This window comes from Dromaius novaehollandiae, chromosome 3 (assembly GCF_036370855.1).
Source record: "Dromaius novaehollandiae isolate bDroNov1 chromosome 3, bDroNov1.hap1, whole genome shotgun sequence".
Classification (NCBI taxonomy): domain Eukaryota; kingdom Metazoa; phylum Chordata; class Aves; order Casuariiformes; family Dromaiidae; genus Dromaius; species Dromaius novaehollandiae.
In genome coordinates, this window is record NC_088100.1 from 85,150,610 (window position 1) to 85,176,770 (window position 26,161).

Sequence of the window (26,161 nt, forward strand, 5' to 3'; positions counted from 1 at the left end):
AGTTGAGCGGCTGGAAGGGGTCAGTATATTGCTCCCAACTCTCTTTCTGTATAAATGGAAAAACTTTGTGCTTGCGGATTTGCTGGCCATCTGTTTAAACCACTTTGGAGAAATGCAAAGAAACCAGGATTTTATAGAGCTTTAAACCCAAATAAAACTGCTTGGGCTTTGCCTACTTTGGGTCAAAACTTGGATTATCATTTTTTTTCCCTGCAAGTAAGTTTGCGCATATTTATTCAGACTTTTTCAAAATATTCATAGTCTTTTCTGTAAGTATAAATGTCTTGCCACCTTTAGACATAAACAGAAAAAAATAGTGGTATAAAAACTTTACAGAGATGAAATTTTGATACTTCTCATTCTTTCCAATATTTATCTTCCTTGGGAATAAATATTTTCATTTATTTTGACAGCATCAGTATAATGATCAGTGTCACTTACTGAATGTTTTTTCACTGACTTCAGTAATACATTTTAATAGAAATGATACCTGGTAAGCATGGAGTGATTTTGTTTGTGTGGCTGCTATAGACGCTTGGGATGGCACCCCAGGAGCACTTTCTCTCCTGCAGTGTGGCATATGCACTTTAACCTTTATATGTAGTTCTCAGATTGTACCAGAAAGGAAGCTTTTTAAAAATTTATTAGCAATTTTCTTTTGTGGTTCTTGCTATTTGGAAGAGGCTGAGAAATAAAGTCAGAGACATCGTGATGTAAAGTGCAGACAGAAATAGATAGATGCAGTATCAGTATTGACATAGCTTAGCCATGAGGAAGCCTGAAGCAGACGTTTTGTTTTCTCTATGTTTTTTCTTTGCACACCTGCATGTTTCACAGAACAGAAGCACTAGGTGCTGTTCAGTATATTTCTTTCAGTGTATACTTCTGGGGAAAAGAATGGATGAATTGAAATTTCATTGCTTTTTTCCAAAAAGCAGCCTGCATCTTCTCCCTGCAGTATCTGTGTGTGCCATCAGTGCAGACTTACTGAGTACTCAATTTAAAATACATCATCTAGTTATTGTAAATGTAACTGTGCTACTGCAAGCACTGTGGAAGGCTTCTTATGGAAATTACCTTCTGATTCCTAAGCTCTTCAGTGAGCTTGAATACACTGTGTTCTTCAGTGAAGACCAAGGAACAGAGTGATGATTTTTTTAGTCTTCTACAGACCAGTATAGAGTTTATTAAATGAAGGTAGGTTCAGCTGGGAAACTGTAATGTTAGGGGAAATTTCAGTCCTGGAGTTTATCCTTGAGAAGCTGCATCTAAACTGTAGTGTTTGCTTGTATTCATAGGATACCATACTTTATTCTGAAAAGTGGCTAGAAAGCTATGGTAGATTAAAAGCCAGTTTAGGAGCTTATTCGTATGTTAGTAGAGGAGGCACACCTAGCAGTGCATGTGCTTAAGGTAGTACTTTTTCAGCTTAAGTAGTTTAGTATTTTCCATGCCTCAGCCAGAATTTCAGTAATATCAGGTCAACTGTATCCAGAACAGAGTTAGGAAAAAAGGTGCTTTTGACATTACTGAAAATATTCTTAGTATGTTTTGGGTGAGCCTGGACACCAGTGTGCAGAAAAGATAATATTTAGGTGAGACAGAAGGCTGAAGAACCTGCCTGCAGGTGTGACAGAAGATCCATGCCGGGGCTAGAATAGAGTGCAGGACTCCCAAACCCAACACATTTCTGCTTTGCAAATGTTGTTACTGCAAAGCTGAAAGATGTGCTACACTTTACTGGGAGGTCCGTGTAGAAGTTAGCAACCTGCTACTTCTGCCAGGTACTCTTACGTACATAGCAAAGACCTGTGTAGTAGTTGCAGAGGCTGCTCAGAACCAATGTTTGTGTCCATATCATGGACATTGCATTATGGAATTTTGGTTTCATTTTGATAATTTTATTCTGCTCAAAGTACAAAACGAAGCAGATAAACGTCAAAAAATTACAGGCAGAGTGCAAATTGCTTTAAAACTGCATTAAGGCTGCAAAATCAAGCACTGAAAAATTATGAAATCCAAGGATTAAGATTGGCAACTCTAATCTGGTTTTCTTCTGTACATGTGGTGTAATAGAAACTGTGATTATCCATTGCTACTTCCTCTGCAGAGTCATTTCGTTTTTTGCCATGGATGGTGTTCAAGAGTTGAATTTAGGACTGCATAGTTTATGGGACTGTAGTTGTCAGGACCCTTGCCTTCATTTGTAAATTGAAAGATGCAGCGAACAGGGAAGGGAAGGAAAGGAGACAATTGCAAAAATATACTTTATACTTCTGTGCTGTGGTGGTCATGTGTGATACTGAGTAAGTCATTTAAACCAAACTTTTTAAAGATATGATGATCTGGTGACTCAACTTGAGACATCTGGGTTGTAATCAGAGCTGCAACTGGAGTCAAAAGAACTGGTAAAAATAGTAGATGTTCTGAAAAGGGAGGTCAGCAATGTGCTTTTGTTCAGCCTTCTGCTTATAAAATGGAAAAATAATTCGGTTGATATCCCTGTGTGTTCTGAAGATAAGTTCCTTAGCATGTATAAGGCACACAGATACAAGAACTGCAGTTCTAAATGACAGGGTTATTATCCTTTTCTTCCTTTACCCATCCCAAATTACACGTTCTTCACAAGAAGCAATGGTCCTACTTGGTTGTGTTGTTCAAGTCGCTAATTGTCCCTAACTGGAATCTATGCAGTGATCTTGGTTAGAGAAAACTGAATTATAAAAGTGAGGCCAAGAAGGTGTGAATGGGATTGGAGGAGTGCTGGGGATTGTAATCTCTCAGCCTGGTCTACCATTGGTCACTAGTTTCTATAACTGCACTACGGGGAAAATAAAATGTGAAATGACCACTCATTTTGGTTGGGGATATAAAGAAAGAAATTCTGAGAAGAAAAAGCATCTTTGGCACTCACCAGAGAGAACAGATACATTGGCAGAAGATATACGATAACGCAGTAGAAGAAGAGCACCCATTGAATTCTCAGGCAGGAAATGAGCTTTTCAGGGAAAGCTATTTTCAGGTTTGCTTGGATCATGCAAGGTTGGTGCAAGAATATATTTTTGGAAACTTCCTTATGTGCCTTACAGAGTGAATTACTTGATTAAATGATATCTTTGATCTGTTGGCAGTTTTAGGAAGGCAGTGGCCCACAGGAAATATTTAAGTGGTGAGTTATACCTGAAATACATACATTAATGTTATATCCCACTATTCAAACTTAGTGGAAAATCCCATTGCATACAGAAGGAAGTATGCCAGTGTAAGACCCCTGCAGCCTTTAATAATCAAGTCTTCAGAGAAGAATTGCCTTCTAAGACCCCAAACAGCTGACCATTTTGTGCCATTTATGTGTGTTTCTTCGAGGCAAATACACTATATTATTCTAGCTTTATCTCCCATGACCCTTGATGACTTTGTGTTTGCTTGTGCAGACAATGGGAAAAATGTATGTATGAAGGAACCAAGAGAATGTTTGATATTATTTCTGCATATGCTAATGAGATTTTTAATTAACTGCAGATAAAAGCCTCTTTCTTCTGGTTTTAGCATCTTTCTTATGGCAATGGGAGCTTACACGTTGACGCAGCCTTCCAGCAAACACTCTGGAGTGTAGCCCCAATCAGTTCAGGAAGTGAAGTTGCCCAAGGTAAGATTGACTCACCTTTAATTATTGAAAGATTGCTTTTAAATGGAATACCTGAAAAATCCAACTATTCTGCCAAATGTGGCTGAAGTATGGGAGTGGGTTTCTCTTATTTGAATGTTTACTCAACTAAAAAAATATAAAAATGTTCTGAAAATGGAGAGGAAAAATTATGTTGAAAGGCATACTCATGATTTTCACATCATGGTTTCTAAAGACTGAAAAGCTAATTCAAATCTCATGTTACTAAAGGTATGTTAATACTTATAACATTTTCTTAATATGGCTTGCGGTCCTGGTTTAAATTATTATCTCAGATTATTCTGATGTGTACAGTCATGGTTACATGCTCCTGTGACTCACTGAGTAAAAAAATGCTGTTTGGTGTGTTGAAACAATTCTGGTGCTTTAACCAACCCTCAATATTTGGAAACTGAATGCAAGACTGAACGTCTTTTGCATCAGCACATTACTTCTTGGATAGCCATGAAATTTGGTCAAATGATGAATCTTTAAAAAACTGCGATAATCTTCAAAAAGGAAAAAAAAAGCTGACAGAACTTCTTGGATGCATTCCCCAAATTCCCTCAGCATTTGAGCTGAATGGAAATTTCTGAGCATTTGCAGTTGAGGACTGCTATGGCCTGTCAAGATGGGCACTGGATGTGCGTGGGAGGCCTTTCTCTGCTCTGCTTTCAGGCATAGCCCCACTGGTGGCCTGCCAGACAGGAGGGAGAAGGGGAAGGTTGAGCACCAGAATACAGAAGGCTTGGTGCCAGACTTGGGAGCCTGGGTGGACATTAAATTGGCACAATGTGTCCTAGAGAGTAAAGACAAGAACTCAGTACAGGGGCAGAGAGAAAAAATTAAGAATGTGAATTGAGGTAGGGCTGGGGAAGGGGAGAACCAGGAGTAACTAACAAGATGCCAAAGGCTGGGAGCTGGTGTGAGAGCCTCCATGGTGACTAGGGGCAAGTGATAAGGGCATACGGTCTGCCCACAGGTGCACGGAGGGAGTAGTGGGGTTGTTCTCAGAGTCAAGGAAGGAAGAGCGGGATGGGAGCAATGGAAGTAGGGAACCTGGGCAGGAGTGCTGCTGCCAAACACAGAATGGAGAAAACCTTTGAAGTCTTCTCCTCCTCTCCAGGCTGTTGCTTGTTTCTAAAACCTCCATACTCCATTCTCCTTGTCCTCCCACTGCTGGCCGCGCTGGTGTGCCATTCATGTTAATAAGGCCAGTGCAGGTTATTAGCTGAGGCTCAGGTTTGTGCTGTGCCGCATCTCTCCAGCTGGCAGTCTCCCTAATGAGGCATGCCTGGCTGGATGGGAAGCAGAAGTCCACACTGATGGAATATAGTGACGTGTTATCTGTTCTTACCACAGAAAATCATGTGAAAATAATATAATATGATTTTAGCAGTGGTGCATTTCTCTACCATAGCATTTGCCTGTACTTTGTTTCTACAGTTTTCCATTGTTGTTTTTCTTGGGTATAGACATTTAACTAATTTATCTTTCTGAGCAGTATCTTTCCTAGAGAAGATCAGCTGGATGGTGTCAGAAACAATTAGAGAAAAGACTGTCTTTCAGCGTATACAGCAAATGCTACTGTAATCAAAGCTGTCTCATTGTGAAGGGAGAGTGATTCTGACACCTGGGCAATCAGGTGTGACCTACATGCCTCATGAAAACTGTAACCAAACTGAAGATAAATTATCTCTAAATGGAGGAAGAGGAATATAAAGCTAAATTTAAATTTGTTAATATCTGCAAAATGGTTGAGGTCCTCATATGCAAAATACCAGTGTATAGGAACACCTAACACTAGAATGCCTGCTCTTAATCAAAACTTTCCATTAGAAGTATAGTAATAAGAGTTTTTAGCCTTCTACTATTCTATTTACATCTGTGGAAAGAAAAAGGGATTTATCTTTCCAGGACTCTTGAAACACATCAGTTAAATGAAATGACTTTGAAAAGTCAAAATAATGGATAAATAATCCATAAAATGAGCTGGGGTATCAAAGGTAGTTTGTTAAAACAAAATGATTGGTTTTTGTTTGCATTTTTGCAAAATTTGCTTATATAGAAGTTGATTTACTGTTTTAGTCAAAGTGGAGCTTGAGGGCCAGGACAAGTAATTCTGCTAATTCTGTACTCCAGATATATATTGACATGGCTCCGTATATAAATTAATATATGTTAACTAAAATGCCCCTCTGCATCAAAATCAAGAATTTAAAGGTGAAAAAATCAATTCTAAAATTAGCCACATAAATACTTATCTGATATGATTTCAAAGGTTTGAAAAAAGTTCTTCCTGAATATACAGTAGCATCAAAATAAAACCAATGAAATGTATATCTGAACACATTTCTGAGTGTTGGGTCTTCAGCACCAAGCTCTCTCTCTCCAGGTCTGTTCTTATCGCACAGCAGTACTTGCTAATATAGACATAGCTTCAGACCGCTATTCTAACAATACTTCTAAAAAAGGATTTCAGTAAAATAAAAGCTGTACCTTTTACTATATAAACCCATGGAATTATGTTCTCACATCCTGCTCAAATGAGGAATTTGATATTAACTGATTCTAGCAAGAAGGAAGTAGTTTAGGAATTACCTTTGTGTACTTTAAACACTTGTTCAGCTTGTCAGGTTAAAAAAATACCACTGAATTGCACTGAAAATCTACTGGGTGTTAGTACTCTTAAATTACTAGATTATAAGGCAATATAGGTAGGAAAACATAAAATTCAATTTCTTTTTAATATCACATCTCCGTTCCAAAGAGGCTGATGCAAAATTGTTGTTGATATTTTTACTGATTAGAACTATAGAGTTATTTTCAGCTTCCATCTGCAGTGTCCTGGTTCCCAAATATTGTGAAGGTATGGATATGTTCTGTCCCTTTGTTTGTGGACATGGATTTTATTGGTACATAAACTGGAATCCTTAACTTCTAAAATAAAAAACAAAACTGAGTGGGTGAGACGGAAGAGAAATGAAAAGCATCTCCCACTTTACCCGTTGTAACTTGGGAGGCAAGTACTTGCTTTCTGGTTTCAGCTGAATCAGTCTTTCTCTGAGTTGCATGAACTCTATGATCCCACCCGGTTCTTGTGAAGTGTCCATCCTCTATCTTCTGCAGACTGGCTGAAGATGTTTTCCCTGCTCTCCTCAGCAGCATCTTTTCTGTGGCTCTTTCTCTCTTTCCCCCTTTCCTAGTTGTTGACTTGAAGCTTATCTCCCTTGGCCATGATCAGCTGGCTCTCTGGAGAATGAGCCATCTCCCCCTTCTTCTCTGGGCTCCCACCCGACACAGTGGCTCTCTTTTTAGGGGAACATAAAGCACCAACAGAAAACAAATAAAACTGATACTTTTTATTACAGTTTGAGTTATAGTTTTGCGTGTTGCTATGTTCAGACAAATACACTTGATTTTCTCCCTTCTTTCAAGGCTATCTGATAGGAGGAGATGTTCTGAGGTTATTGCATGGCCACATGGACGAATGCTTGACAGTCCCTTCTGGTGAACACGGAGAAGAACAAAGAAGGTAGGTTTTTCTGGCTTAGAATAGCGTAATAATGAATTTTAGGGAATCAGTGTTGAATGTCGCTGGTAGCACAAATTTCTGAAGGATATCGTGATGAGTTCTCGCTCTCATGACAGTGAATGTTACTGAGATCAGCTTTGGACATGAGGCTCTTCTGCGCTTTCCTTTTGGTATTGTTTCAGTCTGCTTTCACGTACAGCTGTAAAAGCAGTAGTACTTACTGGAAGTGGACTTGGTACAGCAACATGAGACAAAATGCACTGAGTTGTTGGGGAACACCGAACAAAATTGAATTGAAGCTTTTTTTTTCTTCTTCTTTTCTTAGCTTAAAATCAAATCTAGAAGAATAAGCACCTCCAGCCTTTTCATCTGTTATGCTAACAGTTGGGTTGTTGTGCTGGCACACAGAAAATGGCAGGTTAACCCTATTATGGTGGTTATGATTTTATTACAACAGATTATTAATAGTATTTGCTGTTTGCTTTTATTCTTGATGATTTATTACTTTTATGCTTTTATTGTTATACATCTTATTGTGATTTTTGATAACTTATTGTCATCTTTACTGGCTTAAAAACAGCGAAGGAAAAGTATCAGTTTCTTTACTGCTGTTTCTTCTGTTATCATACATAATGCCTCAGAAGATGGTATGTTAACATTACTGCTGAGTCCCTCAAGGCTACTAATCTGGGTTATTAATCTCAGATGTACCTCGCATGGGAGTCTAGGACTAAATTTATGGTTATTTTCATAATTGAAGGAATCCTAGAATGGAAGTAGAAAAGTGATGACAGCTCGGGATGTGTCTTTTCCCTCCCAGTTAACTAATAAATCCAAAATGGTGATAAGACCGGCACTGAAAGCAGCATGTCTCAATGGAGCCATTACATGGGTGAAGGAAACGTAAAATAAAATCAAAGTCCTGTTCACTTGCTCTAATAAAATATACCCCAAGCCTTTTTTTCAGTAAGGCTTTAATGGAAGTGTCGGATTTATTCTTACCTTCAGCTTGAAAATAGTTACACGATAATGTTGATTTTGGAATACTTTTTTTATTTTGACATATGGTTGTCTGAATTTCCATGACAAAGAAAGTGCTGTTGACTGATTTCCATGTTGAATTTTCTCGGTTTGCAAACAGAAATATATTTGCATTCTATGCCTTTTAAAGATAGAGAGCACTCCTAAAATATATAGATAGTAAAATTCTTCTATAGGTTTGTAAATGCTAATCAGCTGTTTCACTTCAAAGGGTTTTTTTGTACAGCTGCTATCACTTCCTGACTGTTTCTTATTTCTGGTCTAGGGAAGAATTTTTAAACAGAGAAGATATTTCAAAATGCAGAAGACTTAAAACATGATCAGTTGACTTTTTAATTTTAGTTACTACATAATAGACTCATTAGGTCTTGGAATTTATTGCTGCTATGACTTTCCTCACCCCTGAAAGTGACACTGAGAATAAGACGATAAATAGAATTCTGCCAGTATTTTCTCATATTTCAGTTTAAATCCTGCAAAATTCCCATTAAATGCAGTGTAATTGCAGAACTGTAGGATGATCAAGCACTTCATTAATGAACTTTAACATTTAAGAACACATTAAAAATCTCGCTTTACAGCAAGCATAACATTATATAGAAAATGCAATAAAGGAGTGTTAAATTGACAGATTAAAAAAAAATCCATTTGATCTGTGTGTGTATTGACATGATACCTCTTTGTACCTACCATATCACAAAGGGAAGAACCAGACTCATTTCTTAAACTGCAGACCAATGCCTTAAACAAAACAGACAACTGTTTTTCTTTCAATGCAATGTCTACTTTTTTCCCTATCCATCTTGTGCCCTGAAAGAAGCAGAACTAGTAGACAACAAGTAGTATATGATTAACAAATAGTATCTGTATCTTTTTTTCTGCTGTAGTATGTGAACAATACTGAGACAGTCTGCTTCTCAGTGCTTCATAAGCACTGGATTTGATCTTTTGAAATTTTTCCATAGTTCAGGAGCTTTATTTGACAGAATATGCATAAGCCTGATCTTTTGTTTCATATTCTCCTTTGCTGAAGTTCTTCTTTTGTTTTTCCGACAAATTTGGATGATTTTTACTTATGAATCTAAAATATAATCTAAGATCTAAGATTGTTTTTATGGAGTTAGGTATAATCACTGTATCCAACGTTTTCTTCTCTCTAAATTATTAATAAATTTATTTACTTCTTAAAAACTCTATACTTCTATCCATATTCACTAGGATGATTCCCTATTCAAACCAATGTCTAAAATGCAATTTTCTAGCTTGTACTTTCAGTTTTCGAGAGGTGTGCATACCTTATTTTGATGGGTGGTATTTAGCTGCTGGTAGAATTATATTTTAAAAATACAGGTAACTTTGACAGGTAGAAAATTGTAAGATCCATTATTTAATCTTTCATTTTTATTTGAGTTCCCTCACTTTTGCACATAAGGCATGCTAAAGATTTGATATATTTGGATTATAGTAATTCCACATTCTTTTCACTGCCTTTTGAAATAGTCTGGTGGTGGATGTCTGTGGTAGTGCCCGGGTTGTCTTATATCAGTAGGTGCCTGAAGAGCAGCTCTGCTCTGCAGAATGACAATGTAAAAGAGCACTGAGAAGTTCCCTGTCTATTATGACTCACTAATTCCCGTATCTCATTTTTCTTTTTCTGCCAGTACCTTCTCTTATGCCTTCTCAAATAAATAAAAGATCAGACAGTCCTAAAATAACAGTTTTATTCTGTACTGTCACCTGTTATCTACTGCTGGGAATGAATATGTTGTTTTGATGTGAAGATTCCTCATAGGCAATTTTTAAAAACAACCTCTCTTTCCATATTTTTGGGGCATGGATACAGTTACATAAATTTGAGTATAACAGTGTTCTGAAGATTACCAGGAGTCCAAAATAAAACGCACGTTGTGTATAACATGATACCTGCTTAGGCCTATAAGCTTTTTAGGCCAGGGCAGCTTTTTATACTTTCGTGGAACAGCATTTAGCACAGGGGGGCCCTGCAGTACACCAGCAGTGCAGATGCTGAGTACCTAAGACAGCTTCCTCTGAGGCTAGGCCATCCAAATCCCTACGGGAAGAGGCCTAGGATAGCGGCAGAAATAATCCTGTAGAAAGCTGATACAGTTTTCTTATGTGCCTCACAATTTGTTCTGAACGTAGGCTGTGTCTCCTCGCTTTATTGCTGACCCCAGCGTCCCTCCATGTGGTCCTTAAGGAGTTGTGTTACCGTGATCACTACAAGGGAGAGTGGAGTTTTTGGAAGATTGGAATTTGGAAGATTTTGGTATTTCTGGAAGAGGGACTTTGGATTTTGAGTGGTGAGATGCAACTGGCCCTGGGAAAATAGCAATGTGGAGGGCCACCTTTTGCCACAGGCCGAAGTGGGTACTCGCTGAAGGCGAGAGACTGGTGAGGAGGGGGATTTGGTTCTCCCCCTCTGAGCGCTGAGGTGCAGAACCCTCGGCAGGCCCAGGCTGGCTGGCCGCAGCATGGCTGCTCGTGTGCTCGGGGTGCCCCATCCTGCCCTCTGCTCTGGGAGAAAGGGGAGCCGCGGAGGGCTTGCGGGCTGTCCTAGCCGTGTATCCCTCCTTGCCTCGTCCCTCTTCCAGGCCACGCGCTGCCGTGTTGTCTCGGCAGGGCATGCGTTTCGCTGCGTTGGCAGGAGCAGGCGCGCCGGGCCGGGCCCTCGCCCAGGCTGGCGTGCCTTGGTGAACTTCAACTTCCAGCAGAGGTGGTCCCTGGGCGGCCTGCTCCACTGCTGCCCTCAGGGGACGTGTGGAGTGGGAGACTCAGAGGACCGATTTAAACACATTCTTGCGACAGCAACTCAAGAAAAATAGTAAAATAGGATTTTGTTGTCTGAACTAGTGTTTTTTCTAGAAGGCCCAGGCGGAATCAGAAACTTTAAAACAAATTTCAGGAGCTATAGTGGCATATTCACCACAGAAAAGTCTCTAGGCTGGTGGGCTACAATCCCCCCTGAAATGCATTTCCCCTTAGGGGGTGTTTTTAAAAAGATTTGCTGTGAACTTGCTAGACTTAGTCTGGTCTGTAGTTAAAAAAAAAAAAAAAAAGAAAATCAGTTAGAAGCAGTGCAAATAGACAAGTTTATGTGATGATATGTTGGTTTACATAATATTTCACCAGAAAATAATAGTGATATTGTTCTTAAAACACTGCAGGCAGTCTGGGCCTGACCCTGGTAGTTGTCATTCACTCTGACCCTGCAGACAGAAGAAAAGAACAGAGATAATGTTAAGTTTGCGTAATTTCATTGAATTAAATATGACTTGCTGCACATTCTAATTAGGTATATACTTGCTTGTGTACATGGGGAATGCGAGAGACCTGCAAGCGTTTTCTTAATTTGTGCATTTTTTGTTGAATTGGAAGTATTGCTCAGTTTCCTTTCCCACCACTTTCTGCCTGTTTTGAACATGATCAATTTGTTAACTGCTTTGAACGCTTCTTTTGGAGAATTGTATATAATTATCTGGCAGAGGATTTAAATCACTGTATTAAAGGTAGCTTGAAATGGTATTTGCTTTCAGTCTGGCATCTTTTCCTGTTGACATTGTGACATTTTAATTTCTTGTCCTCCTTTGCTAAGTATAGCTTTTAGTCTTCACTTGTGAATTTGTAACATCAAGGGAATGAATAAAATTTTTGTATTTATTTTGGCAGTTGATATTTAGAGGAGGTATGCACTGAAATGCTTCTGTGAAATTGCTTACTACTGTTTCTCACTTTAATTAAAAACTGTGCAAGATAATGCTCCCACAAAATTCAGACCATGCAACAAAGATTAAAAAAGTCATGTTGTATGTCAGCTGGTGTTTTCTGGACAGTATTGAGTCAGTCAACATTTGCCCCTTTTTAATGTTCAGTTAAATAGGAATAATTTTACAGTTTTCAATTTGTTGTAGAATGCATATAATTTTTATTTTCCTGCAAAAATGTTATCTAGTTATTAATACAGTACTTTACATTACTGTAGAGTCTGGATTGTTTTGCATTTGTTTTTTTTCTTAAAAGCCCCCCAAAAACTAACGGCAGAAATCCCCTGAAGTAGGAGTGTATAACTGAAATTACTTTTTAATTGGATTGTGACGTTTGCTCTTTATTATGCCATCGTTCATATTCCCTTAGAGCTTGAAGTCCACACAGGAGTAGAACTGTGAGCATTTCCAGTTCCCACTGTATGGTGGGGCTATTGCAATTAATGTGCATTTTGATTTGCAGTGCATATGTTAAAGCGACGACTGCTGTGGAATTTGGATCCTTCCAGAAATATATTGTTACAGAAAGAACTTCTGGCTTTTCCAAAGTATCACTAGAGGTGGAATAGACTGCAGTGTGTCAAAAGGCCAAAACATCCAGTAAGAAGAGCTGTTCATGCAGGAGTGTATAGGAATAGCCTGATTCCCAGGGGCAGTTCTGTCATTCCTGCCTTTGACAGTTCTTTGGGTTAAGGACACTATATTAAGGAAACATTAAGGAAAAATGCCAGGACAAGGTTGCTAGAGCCATGTCTGGTTAGGAATTTGTAAATTATATCGAACGATTGTATTATTTACAAATGATATTACAAATATATTCACAAATTATATTATTTTGTACTAGTCTCAGAAATGGATAAACAAAGTTTAGAGTGATGAAAATCATAACCTGCCTAGCATAGCCACTGTCAGCTCTTTTTCACTGATTCTGGAAACCATGCCATTCTCTGTAGAATGTTAACATATATTCTTAGATATGGCATTACTAACTAGTGGGATCTGTTATATCCAGGCAAGACAGGAATCTGACATGTGAAAATGATTATTTGTGACTGAAGCATGAGCTTGGAAAGTTTTCACCCAGGGGAAATCATTTAAAAAAAACCCCAAACCCTGAACAAGAGTTCAATGAGCCAATGAGCCTGAACAGTAATAACTAAACTTTTATAAATAAATTTGAAAAATCCATAGAATACTTTACTGGATTCTCATATAACTGGTTTTCAAACTAAAAACAGAACAGCTTTGCCTGTAATTGAAGTGAATGGAATAACTTCTTTAAAGAGAATACAAAAACTCTACACAGCAGATTAGGACAGAACAAGTAAATAAATTGCGTTATAGCACTAGCATTTACAGAGTATTTTGGATACCTTAATTTAAAATAGATTTGAAGTAGATCACTGAGGTTACTCTTTGAGTTTTGTACAGGATTTCCTAGAAAATATAGGACATGCTCACTATAAGAATGAATTCAGAGCCCCGTATCTATTTTTAGTATAGCCACATCTTCACTGGCTTGTAGTAAGTATGGTATGTAGTGTAACCACCCTGTCTTCCTAGATAATGCTTTGCAGCAAGCCATGTGGTTTGAAAGCAAACAGTAAGATTCACTGTGGTTTCTGCTTCTTCTAGTTTCTCTGGAGGCATTTTATCTGCTCTTGATCTGTGTAGACAGAATAACTCTGGCTTAAAAAATATGCTTTCTTCTGGTGACCCCAATCCAATTCTTGAAATAAGAACTGTAACTTGAGCCTTGATGTCTTTTTTGGATTTATTCATTTATGTATAATCTAAGCACTATATTTTTATGCTGTTATGTTATCAAACCTCTCAACAAAACAATAAATTAAATATATTTTTTTAAAAAGAAGCAGAAGTTCAGATAAGACCTTCATATTTATGACACCCTGATTCATTCCCAGTTACTGAAGTTTACTCCATTATTTCTTTGCTGTGGAATTTACAGATTCTTGAATGAAGAAAACCTCAACAGCAACAAAATGCTGTCAGTTACCTCATTTGATGCCCTGTATTAGTGGGTGAATTTCATTGATATGATTACCCTCTCTTTGCTCAACAATACTGTAATAAGAATATGAATTTGATAGTGATTCTTCCAGAGTTTTGATATGCAGTAGTCTATTTTTAACCTGTGTAATTAATTCAGTATTGTAAGTGGAGATGATAGAACCAGATATCTAACTTTCATTTTGAGGTTTACAGTTGCTTTGCATCTACATTGTATCTCACAAAGCTAAAGCAGGAGCATGCTAGGAATAAGCGAGAATATGGTTAATTCTCGGTGGTCTCTGCTTTCTTGTCCTAGTAACGCTTCTCTGCTTGTGCACAGAGGGCCCTGCACTGTTAATACTGGTAGAAAGGGAGGCACTGGGGAAAGGTTGTGCCATCCTTAGTGCTGTACTTACAGCACAGGACCTGTAATACAAATTAGTAGACAAGTTCCAGCTCTAGTGACTTTAGATTAAGGGGAATTAAATGGATTAAGGACACAGTCAGGAAGTGGTGTTTTAAACTTGAACTTCAAGTCATAGGTCAGATAAAGTAACTTCATTACTCCAATTAATGCACTAGATCAAGGTTTATAGTAAAGATGAACTGAAAATTCTCAGTGGTTCTGAATTTCTTATAGATATTCTCCTTTGAAATAAAAGTGACTGGTATTCTGTATCTGTAAGTGTAGAAAACACAACAAAAATATTTTTGAAAATGTCAGGAATTGATGATCTGGGCATGGCTCAGAAACTTAAGGGTATCCTGAACTTTCTAGGTGAAGAGGAGAGCTATTTGTAGCTCTTGTTGATATCTTCATTTTTTTGCTGTTCGTTATTCTCTCTTCATGAATTTACATTATTCACATTTTCATAATAAGTTTCTGTAAATTGCAGGTTTTCTCTACTGTTTGGCAAGTAATGTGCATTTTTTCCTGCACTTTGTAATTTGACATTTTATTTTCTCCATCTTATCAGTCTGAATCTATAGTAACTCCTTGATAGGCAAAAAGAATTGTTGTAGCTTATTCACATGTCATTAAAAACCCTGTTTTATTTGACCTAGTAATATCAATATCTTTTAAAGATTACTAGTGTCTGTTTCAGGAAGGACTAAAATGTTAGGAGCCATGGTTCTTTCTAGGCACTGAACTGTTGTCAATACTATATAAAAAGAAATGAGCCATAGCCTATGGAATAATGTTTTCATACAGAGGAAATACTAAGGATGATCGTTGGAGCAATTTCAGAGCAGTTTACTACCTGCATTTCAGTGAAAGGAGTTAAAAATGAAATTTTGATTTCTTAGACAAAAGAAAAAGGCATATGACAGGATATGAATTTACTCGGTTCCTCCGGGGTGATGGTTATACATGCTGCTGTCGTATGGTAAGAGCATGGTGACTTGCCCTTCAATACAGAAGAGGTGAAATAACTCTAATTTGAAGCTTCCTTTTCTTTACCACGTTGTCCCTAGAGAAGAGAAAGTCTAGCTAAAGGCCCAACAGCTTATGCCCTATTTTAGTGCCAGCCTGGTTTTTGTAGTATGTATCTTCCATCCTGTCCTTCCACAGTCTTGCTGCTCCATCCTTGGCCCCAACCTCTAGGCTTCTGCTTTTGCTTCCTAGATGGTCATCCTGTCACTGCTTTTCCTGAGGCTTTGCTACTCCCTTGCTGACTGTTATCCTCAAAGGACTATCTCCATTTTTTGCCTTTGCTCCCTCTGCTGCTGTCATATCCCTTTGTAGGGAAATAAGAGAGACAGTTTTAGGATCCTTTTTTTTCCTTTGGCAAAAAAATAGCACATTTGTGTTTAGGATTTCTCCCTTTCTATCTCTTTCTGAAACTTTTCTCTTACATGATCAAAGACTGGTAACTCCACTTTGAAGGAACAGAGAGATGAAATCAGGGATGTACAGTGACATAAAAGAAAGCAACGTAGTCCACGAGAAACTGTTCTTTTAAGTTCACAATGAGAATGTTTTTAAACATTTAAAATTACACTGATTCAACTGCTGCATATCATCCAAAGCTAGCCTCAGAAGAGTACTCAGACTGAGAAACAAGTGACAGCTTCCAGGTTTCCAATGTGAAAAAGAATTTTATTCCTGGAAGGTGACAAGGTACCAATTTAAAAATGAAACATTCTGATTAATTTAAGTCTTTGCTTCCATCTGATTTGTCACATATTTTTAATGACTCGAGAACTGCTTAATAAAACTGTGAAATTTTGTATTATATGAATGCAAGAATTCCAAATGCATTTTTGTCAGCTAGCTTCATATTGAAATAGCCAGGATGTAATCAGAATGTTTTGACTTTAAAAAATGTGTGATATCTAATCTGTTATTGTTTAGGTGTTACAACAGCAACCCAATCTGTTAGTCGCAGAACAAGAAGTTAAACAAATGTCTGAATAGAAGAGTATGAATAGACCAGTAGCTGAATACAAGATCATTTATCATTTGCATTTCACTGTACTAACGAAGGTTAATTTTAACAAAAAATAAGATTTAACTTGAATTTTGATCTGTGAGAGAAAATACAAGACGGTTACTAATGCTCGTCAGCTGCTCCTAGTGCTGTAAGCCATTGCAGCAAATGACTCAGATAATAAGTGGAAAAAATAAAAGATTTAAAGTCAAGGATTACAGGAGCAAGAGGAGAATTTCATACACGTTTATAACTTCTTTTTTTGGTAGGTGAAGCACATGTCAGTGGTTCTGCTTATGCATGGGTCTTTAATATTCAGGGTGACTGATCCTGTAAATACAGGGAGGAGTGATTATTTTGTAGTTTGAATATTTTCCCTGTATAATTTAAGTCTTCATTTGTAATGTCTGGGAGTGAGGTTTTTTTTTTTTCGCTCAGTGTTTTAGGTTAGCTTTTGTCATAGCTTAATGCTTTACCATTTCCTTTCTTCTGTCTATTTTTATTCAACATTAATGTGTCTTCCAGAATGAGTTTTAGCACATTTATAGTTTTATGTATTATTACCAATACTGAGAAGTATAGTTTAACTCACTTTTTCTTTTGGCTTTGAACCATATATTTCAATATGCAGTTTTATTCCATGCTAAGCATCAGTTCCTCTCGATTACATGCACAGGAGGACTTTGGAAGGAAAACCCTAGTAGGTTCCTACATAGGCACCTGATTCCAAAATTTTAGTCCTCAAATAATTGCTTATAACTAGCAATGGGAACTGCCTATAATTTCAATAATAATGATCCCTGAAGCTGTGCCTCTGGGTATGTCTAGAAGTGCTTGGTCTTGACTGAAGATCACAGCATTTACTTCATCCGTAAGCTTTTCTAGGATCTGTAAACTCTGCCATCCTCTGGCAGCATTCCCTGAAGCGCTCATCTGATAAGCGTAGTGACAGCACTCCTTTGCAGAAATGACTCTTTTCTTCATTTTCCCAAACAAGAGGCCTAGGCTTTTAAAATCTGGAAGTGGCTTAAGGCTGGAGGTAGGCCCACTGCAGTCCAAAGAAAGGCTCCCTAAATCTAGGGGAGTGGCAGTGCTTAGTACTCATCACACTCCTCTGTGTGTGCTTTGAAAAGAATCTCATTCAAGGCTTTGGCCATGTCTCTAAGCCATTTGGTGGATCTGAATGGATCTAATGTATATGGCATGTCTATGTTTAGAATAATGGAAAAAATCAGTTTTTTAGACTTGATTGTTTTTTGAAAGCACTCATTTCTGTATATAGGCAAGGAACAAGAAGGGGTAATTGCATATTCAAATTTGGAAGTAGGAAAGTGTTAACATCTGAGATATCTGAAATATATCAGTGTGGTTTGTGAAACCTTTGGTGCTATGATAAGGTAAAAAAATACGATGACAAATGGGTGAATGTTCATGATTCAGTACAGTAAATTGGTTGAGTTATTTTTATAATGTAAGCTCTGAGAAAACACTACCTTTCTTGTGAGTGGGATGCAGTGATCACAAATCCTTATGCTCATTTGAGTTTATTTACTGTTAAAACCTAGAAATACAGTAATCATCAGGGTTTTTTTCCCTCCTTGAACCAGTGTCCTTAAAAGCAGTACAAGAAAGATATCTAAGTGAAAAATGTCACATTGCAACAATAGGTGCAAAAGACAATTAAAATAAAATTTGAGTAATTAGATCTGAAGGTTTAATTGAAAAGAGCAGGTACTGAATATGATAACCTTAGGAATCTAACAGTTACAGTAACTGTTTGGGCTCTCTTCAAATGAGAAATGCAGTTGAACAAATGTGAGGAATACTTATTTATGACAGAGCTGAACGTTTAGTATGTGCCTTTGCTTGATTTTCAGAACTGTCCATTATGAAGGTGGTGCTGTGTCAATTCACGCCCGTTCCCTTTGGCGACTAGAGACTCTAAGAGTTGCGTAAGTAAAATACCTCTGAGGAAAAAGACATCAGGTTAGCTGGGGACTTTTGGTACAGAACCAGCATTCTTATAAAACCAGATTTGATATTACTAATTCTGCAAGAAGCACTTTATACCACTTTCAGGAAAAATTAACAGCTCCCTTCCTGTAGAGAATTTGTGTTAATATTCTAATTTATGTGTGTTTTGATTTTTTTGAAGTTTCCTCAAGTTATTATAGCTATCAGTGAATTGACTGTTTACCTTTCTACACACATCTGTGACGTATTTAAGAAAAACAGTTCTTATTACAAGAACTTACATGTGCAACCCTCTAACTTATTCAAGCTATTTGAATGTCTTGAAAGATAAAAATTTACGGAAAGGATCTTACCTTGCAAGGGCACTGGAATGATAGCTAGGAATTGTGCTGTGTTTGTGACTGTAACAATCAAGAACATGTTGTAAAATTTCAGTTAAATTTTATTACAAATATGTGTTTGTCACAAAATTTCTAGTGACCAAAAGATGTTTGCTTTTAGACATCACGTGATGGCAACTGAGGTTACACTAGCGATAGTGTTTTCTGTGTGTGCATTTTATTTAATGGAATGATGCTAAACGTCATTGATAGGGCAGTGGGGAGGGGTTTTTTTGCTTAGCCTAAAATTGACCTTGAGAGTGCTTGAGTGACAACAGTGAAACTGTAGGTAGATCTCTGGCTCTATTTTCCTCATTGCACATACTTTTCTAATAAACAGTGGCACTGGAACAATGTGGAACAATTGAGAAATGACAGGTTTCTACTAAGACTAACATATATCTCAGCTTGATAGGCACTGTATATGTATACACTTTTGAAGTGTAAACTTTTGAACTTATATGACTGAAGAAAACTGTGAGAAGGCCTGGCAAAACAACTGGGCAATGGCAGTGGTAATCTTCCTTTCTAATGAATGCCAAGAATAACACTCTCTCTGTCAAGTCCTTTACCTCTGTATTCCTGTATGTTATTCTAATAGCTATATATATATATCCATTGCCAAATTGCAGATGCATTATTATTCATGCAAATATTTCAATTTATAATGTAGTATCTCCCTGCCTGAAGTACTCCATCAGTTGTAGTCCTTCCCAGAAGACTTCAAATACAATATTAATTCTTTTAATTTGATGTGATTCTGCAGGAATCACTGTTTCTGAACTTTCCCCACTAGTGGAGAACCCCCTGAGGCATATCCTTCCGTACAAATTGTCTAGGCAGTTTATATGTGTGCTCACCCTGCCTGTTGGGATGGCCTGCCATGGAATACCTGATACCGTTGCTTAGGTGACATGGATCCTATACACAAATTGTAGAAAAGAATTTAAAGTAGTTAGAAATGGCCTTACAAGATACTTTGGGCTCAAAAACCTTTTGTTGTAAGGGCATGTTTTGACCTTTTTCCTGTGCTGCAGGGTTGAACTAGGAGCATGGCTCAATTATGTTACACTCACTGTTTTCTGTTTCTCAGTGTCCAAGTGAAGCAGGCTACTGAGGCCAAGTGGAGCAGACTATAAATTGAATCAGACTAGAGGAAAGGCAAATCCTTGCATTGCCCATAATATAGAAGGTGCAGGATTGATGTATTTTGCTAGACCCAGCAATATAATACCTGAGATTCATGACATGACATCTTAGTTGAATAACAGAATAATTTATGCTAGAACACCAATAATTTAGACGTGCTTTTGTGGAATGTACAGACTTCACTGTGTAGAAGACATAATGGAAAAAAGAAATGCATTGCTAAGATGTAAAGCTTCCATACTTCCTTCCTCTGATGAGTTGCGCCCGCCATCACCCTCTTATAACAGAAGGGGGTGTTTCAGATATGAAATAAAATAGTTTAGGGGAAAAAAACCCTTCATGTGTTTGGCCTGTTTAAAAAAAAAAAACTAAAAAGCTTTAGAAGTTTAATTAGTGAAGTGTAACAAATCTTGCTACAAAAGAGAAGACAGGTATTGCTCTTGCATTTTAAAAGCATCTTTCAAATTGTTTTTGCATACTTTGCATACAGTATGCTAACACTTAAGAAGAAAGGCTTAAACAAATGAATATTTGTATTGAACAGGCATGTTCTTCAATTTGCTACGCATATCTGACTGGAAAAATGAAAATGATTTAAACCTATGTAAGTTGTTCATTTAAGTCATTTTCAGACTTATATATGAATATACATGAACCATAAGTGTAAAAGGATTTTGTTTTAAAAGTTTTTTTGCCTGGAATTATTTTAAATGCAAGTGAAAAAATACACTAATAAAAAATACTGATGTGAGAATGAGTTTATATTCAGATTCAGTTGAAAGGGATATGTTTGTGTATTTCATTGACAGTATTTGAACATTTATTGATAATTTGGGCTATTTCAAGCCACAGTAGGAGTAGAGAATCATTATTATTATTATTATTATCAGTAGTAGTAGTAGAAGCACCTCAGAACCTCAGCAATATATCATAACCCCCATTATGCTGGGCATTTTGGAAACACAGAGTAAAAATAGAGTGTATATATTTCTGAAGTGCAAACTTTTGAAGATGTATTACTAAAGAAAGTTTTGTGAAGAACTAGTGAAAATTCTCAGCTATGGCAATTTTCCAATCTAAGGAAAATTCAAGAACCCTTCTGAGAAAGCTCTGTGAAATGCACCCTTCTTAGTCATCTCTACACGGGTTTGTCTTCAGAAGTTAATCAGGAAGGTCAGAAGAACTGACTTTTCCAGAGCTCAGTTTGAGGCAAGAAGTTAAAAACCTACAGTTTCTATATTTTGGCTTGATGAGCTCTTAGGAAGAGTAGATGGGAAATTTTTGCCTTTTTTCCTTCAGTTCCTCCTCTAGAATATGAAGAATCTGCCTAATTGTTTTTGAAACTCATTTTTTGAATCATCCATCTAAAATGTCCAGACCGCTAAAAGAAGAGTGCTCTGGGAGAGTAATGGAGCCTGGCAGCTGGTAGATGAAATGTTGGAGGGGGAACTGGCTGGAACCATGGTGGCCTGTGTAAAGGAAGAGGTTTAGATTATTCGTTGCTTTTGGAGTGATTTTATATGAGATAACTGCAGTGTAGTCATTTTCCTGCTGATAATCTGAAGCTTAGAATTAAACAATAGATGGAAACTATTCCAATTAGTTGGCAATATAATGTTCTTTTCAATATTTTTGCTAATAGTTAAATTTCAGATTTGTTCAGATTCAGATTTGTTAAAGATTTTTCCTATGAATTTTCTTAGGTGGAGTGGCAGCCACATTAGATGGGGACAGCCATTCCGGCTAAGACATATAACAACAGGGAAATATTTAAGCCTCCTGGATGACAAGAGTCTTCTTCTTACAGACAAAGAGAAAGCAGATGTAAAATCTACAGCATTCTGTTTTCGGTCTTCCAAGGTATGGAATCAGTGCAGCATTAATGTAACTAATAATACTTACATTCTCTTTAATAAGCAAGATTTAGATATTTCCTTTTGTATTAATTATTGGACCCTTTCTACCTTTTTGCTGATTAAAAAAAAAAAGAATTCAGTAGAATTAATATATCGAAAGCTTGTTTTATCATATTTGCGTTGGGTAGTGTTGCCTGGCTGGTTGTTTTTTACTGCTTGCCCATTTTTGAACAGTCTCCTTGTTTCTTATTTATTTTTCTGATGGACTTTACTAATACTTCACTGTTTTATGTGTTGGCTAAGATAGGAAGCAGGTATAATATTGCAGGTTCTTTAATGAAATTGGAGAATCAGGATCTTTTTAATTAGATGCTTTACTGTGCTCTAATTTACAATTATCATAGTTTGAATTATACACTAGGTGTTTTTCTTTGACACTTTCAGTAAGCACTTCAAATTAAAAAGTATACTTTGTATAGTGGGTGAACAGTTTAAAATAATCCTATGATAAATTATCTAATAACCTTTGATTTTTTAATACTTTTCAAACGCAGGATGATATTGCTGAAAATTTTCCAATAGTATTTTTTATATTTATCTTTTAAAATATATAATAATAAACAGAATGATAAATGTTTCAATAACCTTTCTGTAGCAATTACTTTATGTGTTTTTCATTATCTCCAATGTGTGCTTGGTGTGATAAGTAATGACTATACACCTGAAAGCAGCTATATAGACTTGTGCACTCTGAAAAATGAAGACATTAGATCAGGTGACTGTTGTTTGGAGATCCAGACAATGTGGTTTTTTTTAAACCAGTTAGAAAAGCCCTGGAAATACTTAAAAATTTCAGGATAATACAGCACAGATGTATTGGGGAGTTGCTGTTGCAGGTGATACATATCTCAGTAGTTTGTTTCTTCTTTGAAGCAAGTGGGATAAGGGAATTCATATACTGACTCAGAACTGGAGTCTTCAGCTGAGGTTGCACCAGGGACAGTGGAAAAATACACTGTCCTCTACTATCATATGGGTAATTTAGTCCAAAAAATATATGAAGACAAGAATTGTTAGTGATACAGAGAGTATCAATAATCTGTTGTCAATATGGAAAAGGCAGCTGGTCTCTATTTTCTAAGTAGCATATGCAAATGAGCATGTGTGGTGTTTTGGAGATCAAACAATGTTTTGTTTGAAGTTTCTTCCCTTGCTTTTTTTCCGCCTGAGTTTGGAAGTCTTATGTGTAGGTATTTAGAGGATTTATATTTTGAAATGGCTTTGTTCTACCATGAAAAAAGTGTCCATATTTTTTGAGTTAGCTGTTGGTAAGAGACCAAACCTACTATATGCTGAGAAGAGCAGAGATAAAAGGTTTTGGGGCAGATCAGCATGTAGAAGGGCAATCAATTCTTGAAGTAACATGTAATCAATTCTTGATTCAGACAGTAGTCAATTCTTGAAGTAACATGACAGTTTTAAGAGAAGTCTGTGAGCTTATCAGCATTTCACAGATGATGAGAAAATAATCTTACTGACATTCAAATATGGATTTCCAAGGAAAATGGCAATTTGGAAGATCATATTTGATGTAAGTTTTCTGGATATCAACCTTCATTTTAACTGACGACTCGTTTAGAAGAAATTATGGAGAGACCGTGGGGTATCTGGTTTGCATTTCATTGCAGGGGATGAATCCAGTTTGCTGCTCAGAACTTGTTAAAGGAGTGTCATGTTTCACCGTGAAAACGACAGTAAATCAACAGATTTACTAGAACAAAGGCATTAGGAATTTTAGCTGCCCTCCCTGTCTGGCAAAGAGCATTAAATAAATATAGCAAAATAATAGTTGTCCTAGAAAGACTTCTGTAGATGAGATAAGCAACTTTAGGGGTCTCCCTTCCTCCAAGCACATATGTAAGAGCTATCTAACCTCTTAGTTGTGTTGTTCAATGTAGTTGGTCCGAAAGCATTATGCTTGGGGAGAAGGGAGTCCCCAGTCTTCTGTGTTAAAGCCAGAGCATTAACAGTGTGAGTATGTCAGGACAGTAGCTAGATCTTTCCTTAGGTTACAGCAATTTCAGTCCCTTTCCTCCATAATCATAATTCTTCTTTTCACTACCTTAAAAGTACATAGAGATCCCACCTGTTGTACTATAAATAAATTGTTTTAAATAGGAAAAAGCAGATATGGGGAAAGAATACCCTTATTTGCACTGTTACTAATTTGAATTCACACTTAAAGTCTCAGTTCCTTGAGGCATGTGAGTAGATAAGAATTTCAATTTCCAATTAGAAAAAAAAAATAGCCTTCATGTTTGCAGAGAAAATACTGAAAATATATCCCCTGTGTAATCTGAAGATTTAGAAGCAAATTTAAATGCTCAACATTTATTGTAATTTTTAACCTCAATATTTGCAAGGACTTTACTCATTTTAAACACAGCAGCTTGCCCGTACTGCACTGAAAATTTAAGTGCATTCATGAACCAGAAGAGTTTTCTCAGGTGCTCAAAGTAGTAAGTCTGCATGTATTTGTGTGTATGTGTATATATCTATATATACATACATATATATAGATAAAAATGTATATGTATCAAAAACTTTTTACATGAATGAATTGTATTTCATATTTATATTATTTTATTTCTATATTTAGTTTTACATGAATGAATTATAGCTATCTCCTCTTACATGGTAAAATTCTTTAAATTTCTCAGTACAATAAAGAAATGTGAAAGCTTAAAAAAATCACAAGCCAAACAGTGCTCGGAAAATACTGATATTCTGAAGAGCTAACAGAATCTTCATTATTTTCTGCAAGCTGGGTTTTATGCCTTGGTTATTATGTATTACTCCAATAATTATTGTGGCATCAGAATTATATTAGGCTTTCAAGCATTTAGAATTCAGGAGGTTTTTTTTTTCTTCTTCTTACTCATAGTCTCTCTTCATTTAGCTCAGGATGTCTGCTGATATCTGTAACTTGTTCCCCAAACCATATAGTTCATATATAGATTCAATTTTTGTAGTGGTTCGATTCTGTCAATTTTTTTTCTTTTCTGCTTGTTTAATATTGATGCTTCTTTAATATCATTTTCCACTGAAAGAAAGTAGTTTTCTTTAATTTAAAAATGCTTATACATTCTCTATAAAGTCTATTCTCTGTAAAGTCTTTTTTAAACAATGAAAGAAATGGAATAAAATTCCATGGCCTGTATCTTTGTATCTCCATTTGATTCTTAATAAAATTTCATTGGAAATATGTTAATGTCACCTTAAAAAAACAGCCGTAGCTTTTTTTATTCGATGAGATCTGCTAGAATGTCAATGCTGCAGTGTGCCACAGAAAGTATAGGCTGGGTCAGATGACAAGAGATAGGATTGAAAGAAAATGGTTTAATCATGGGAATCCTTTTTGCATGTTGTAAGGAATTATAGAGAAACAATATAATGAAATAGCACTTCTAAGGCTAGGCTTAGTAGAATAGTTATGCTCACCGTTAAGATAAAATCATATGAAACATTTTTAGCCTACATAAAAACATGGAAGGGTTGGTCTGTATTCTTGTATGCCTGGAGTAAAAGCTCTGTTTATAATGAGGATTTCCTTATGGGGCGGATTCTGCACATTGTACAATAAAATTGTTTGTTTCCAGTGCATTTCTTGTTGCTTTGCATCACTGAAGGTGTTTAAAGACTGTCGCTAATAACAGTTGTTTCTGTTTCTTATGTTCCAGTTTACTGAATGAAGAATATAGATTTTTGATGTTTATCTGTGTAGAAAAAATTGATGTTTTGGGATTGTGACTAAGTTGAAAATACAGCTGTAGTTTTTCTTTGTAAATATGCTGTAGGAAAAAAGTAGCAGATGGTTATGTAATGATAAGCTGTGAGGAGAGTATAGTGGGCTGGAACCTTGGAGCATGTAAGGCCTATACCAAAAGGCAAATATTAAATTGTGACATATGATGATTTCAGACTTTTTTTACAGATTCTGATTTTCACTGATGAACTTTTTTATGCTAGCTAATGAGACTGGTCCATTAGATGTATTGTTTCAACTATCTGCTTATTTCTTGTCATGAATCCAGCACCCCACTCAAATCTTCCCCTTTATAAACAACTTCTGGTTCCTGTTTGCTCCCACAAATAGCTCAATGTCTTAAAGCTCCCAAAACAATGCTTTCAGGCTTGCAGCCCCCACACCGTTGCTGAGCTTTCCATTTTCTCGCCTCTGCTCAAATCCATCTTTTACTGTATGCTTTCCTAGCTGCTATGTTTATCGTGCAGGAAATTAAAAAAAAAAGGAGTTGGGGGAGGAAGCTTGGT

General features: G+C 36.7%; 1 protein-coding gene across 1 annotated transcript in view; it reads left to right on the forward strand.

The window, feature by feature from the left end:
• RYR2 (ryanodine receptor 2) overlaps positions 1 to 26,161 on the forward strand; it is a 470,020-nt gene that overhangs the window by 196,605 nt on the left and 247,254 nt on the right. The window contains exons 9-12 of the mRNA XM_064509351.1: positions 3,550 to 3,649; positions 7,106 to 7,202; positions 18,348 to 18,422; positions 21,677 to 21,833. Of these exons, the coding sequence (XP_064365421.1) occupies positions 3,550 to 3,649; positions 7,106 to 7,202; positions 18,348 to 18,422; positions 21,677 to 21,833 (429 nt within the window). The remainder of the gene's footprint in view (positions 1 to 3,549; positions 3,650 to 7,105; positions 7,203 to 18,347; positions 18,423 to 21,676; positions 21,834 to 26,161) is intronic.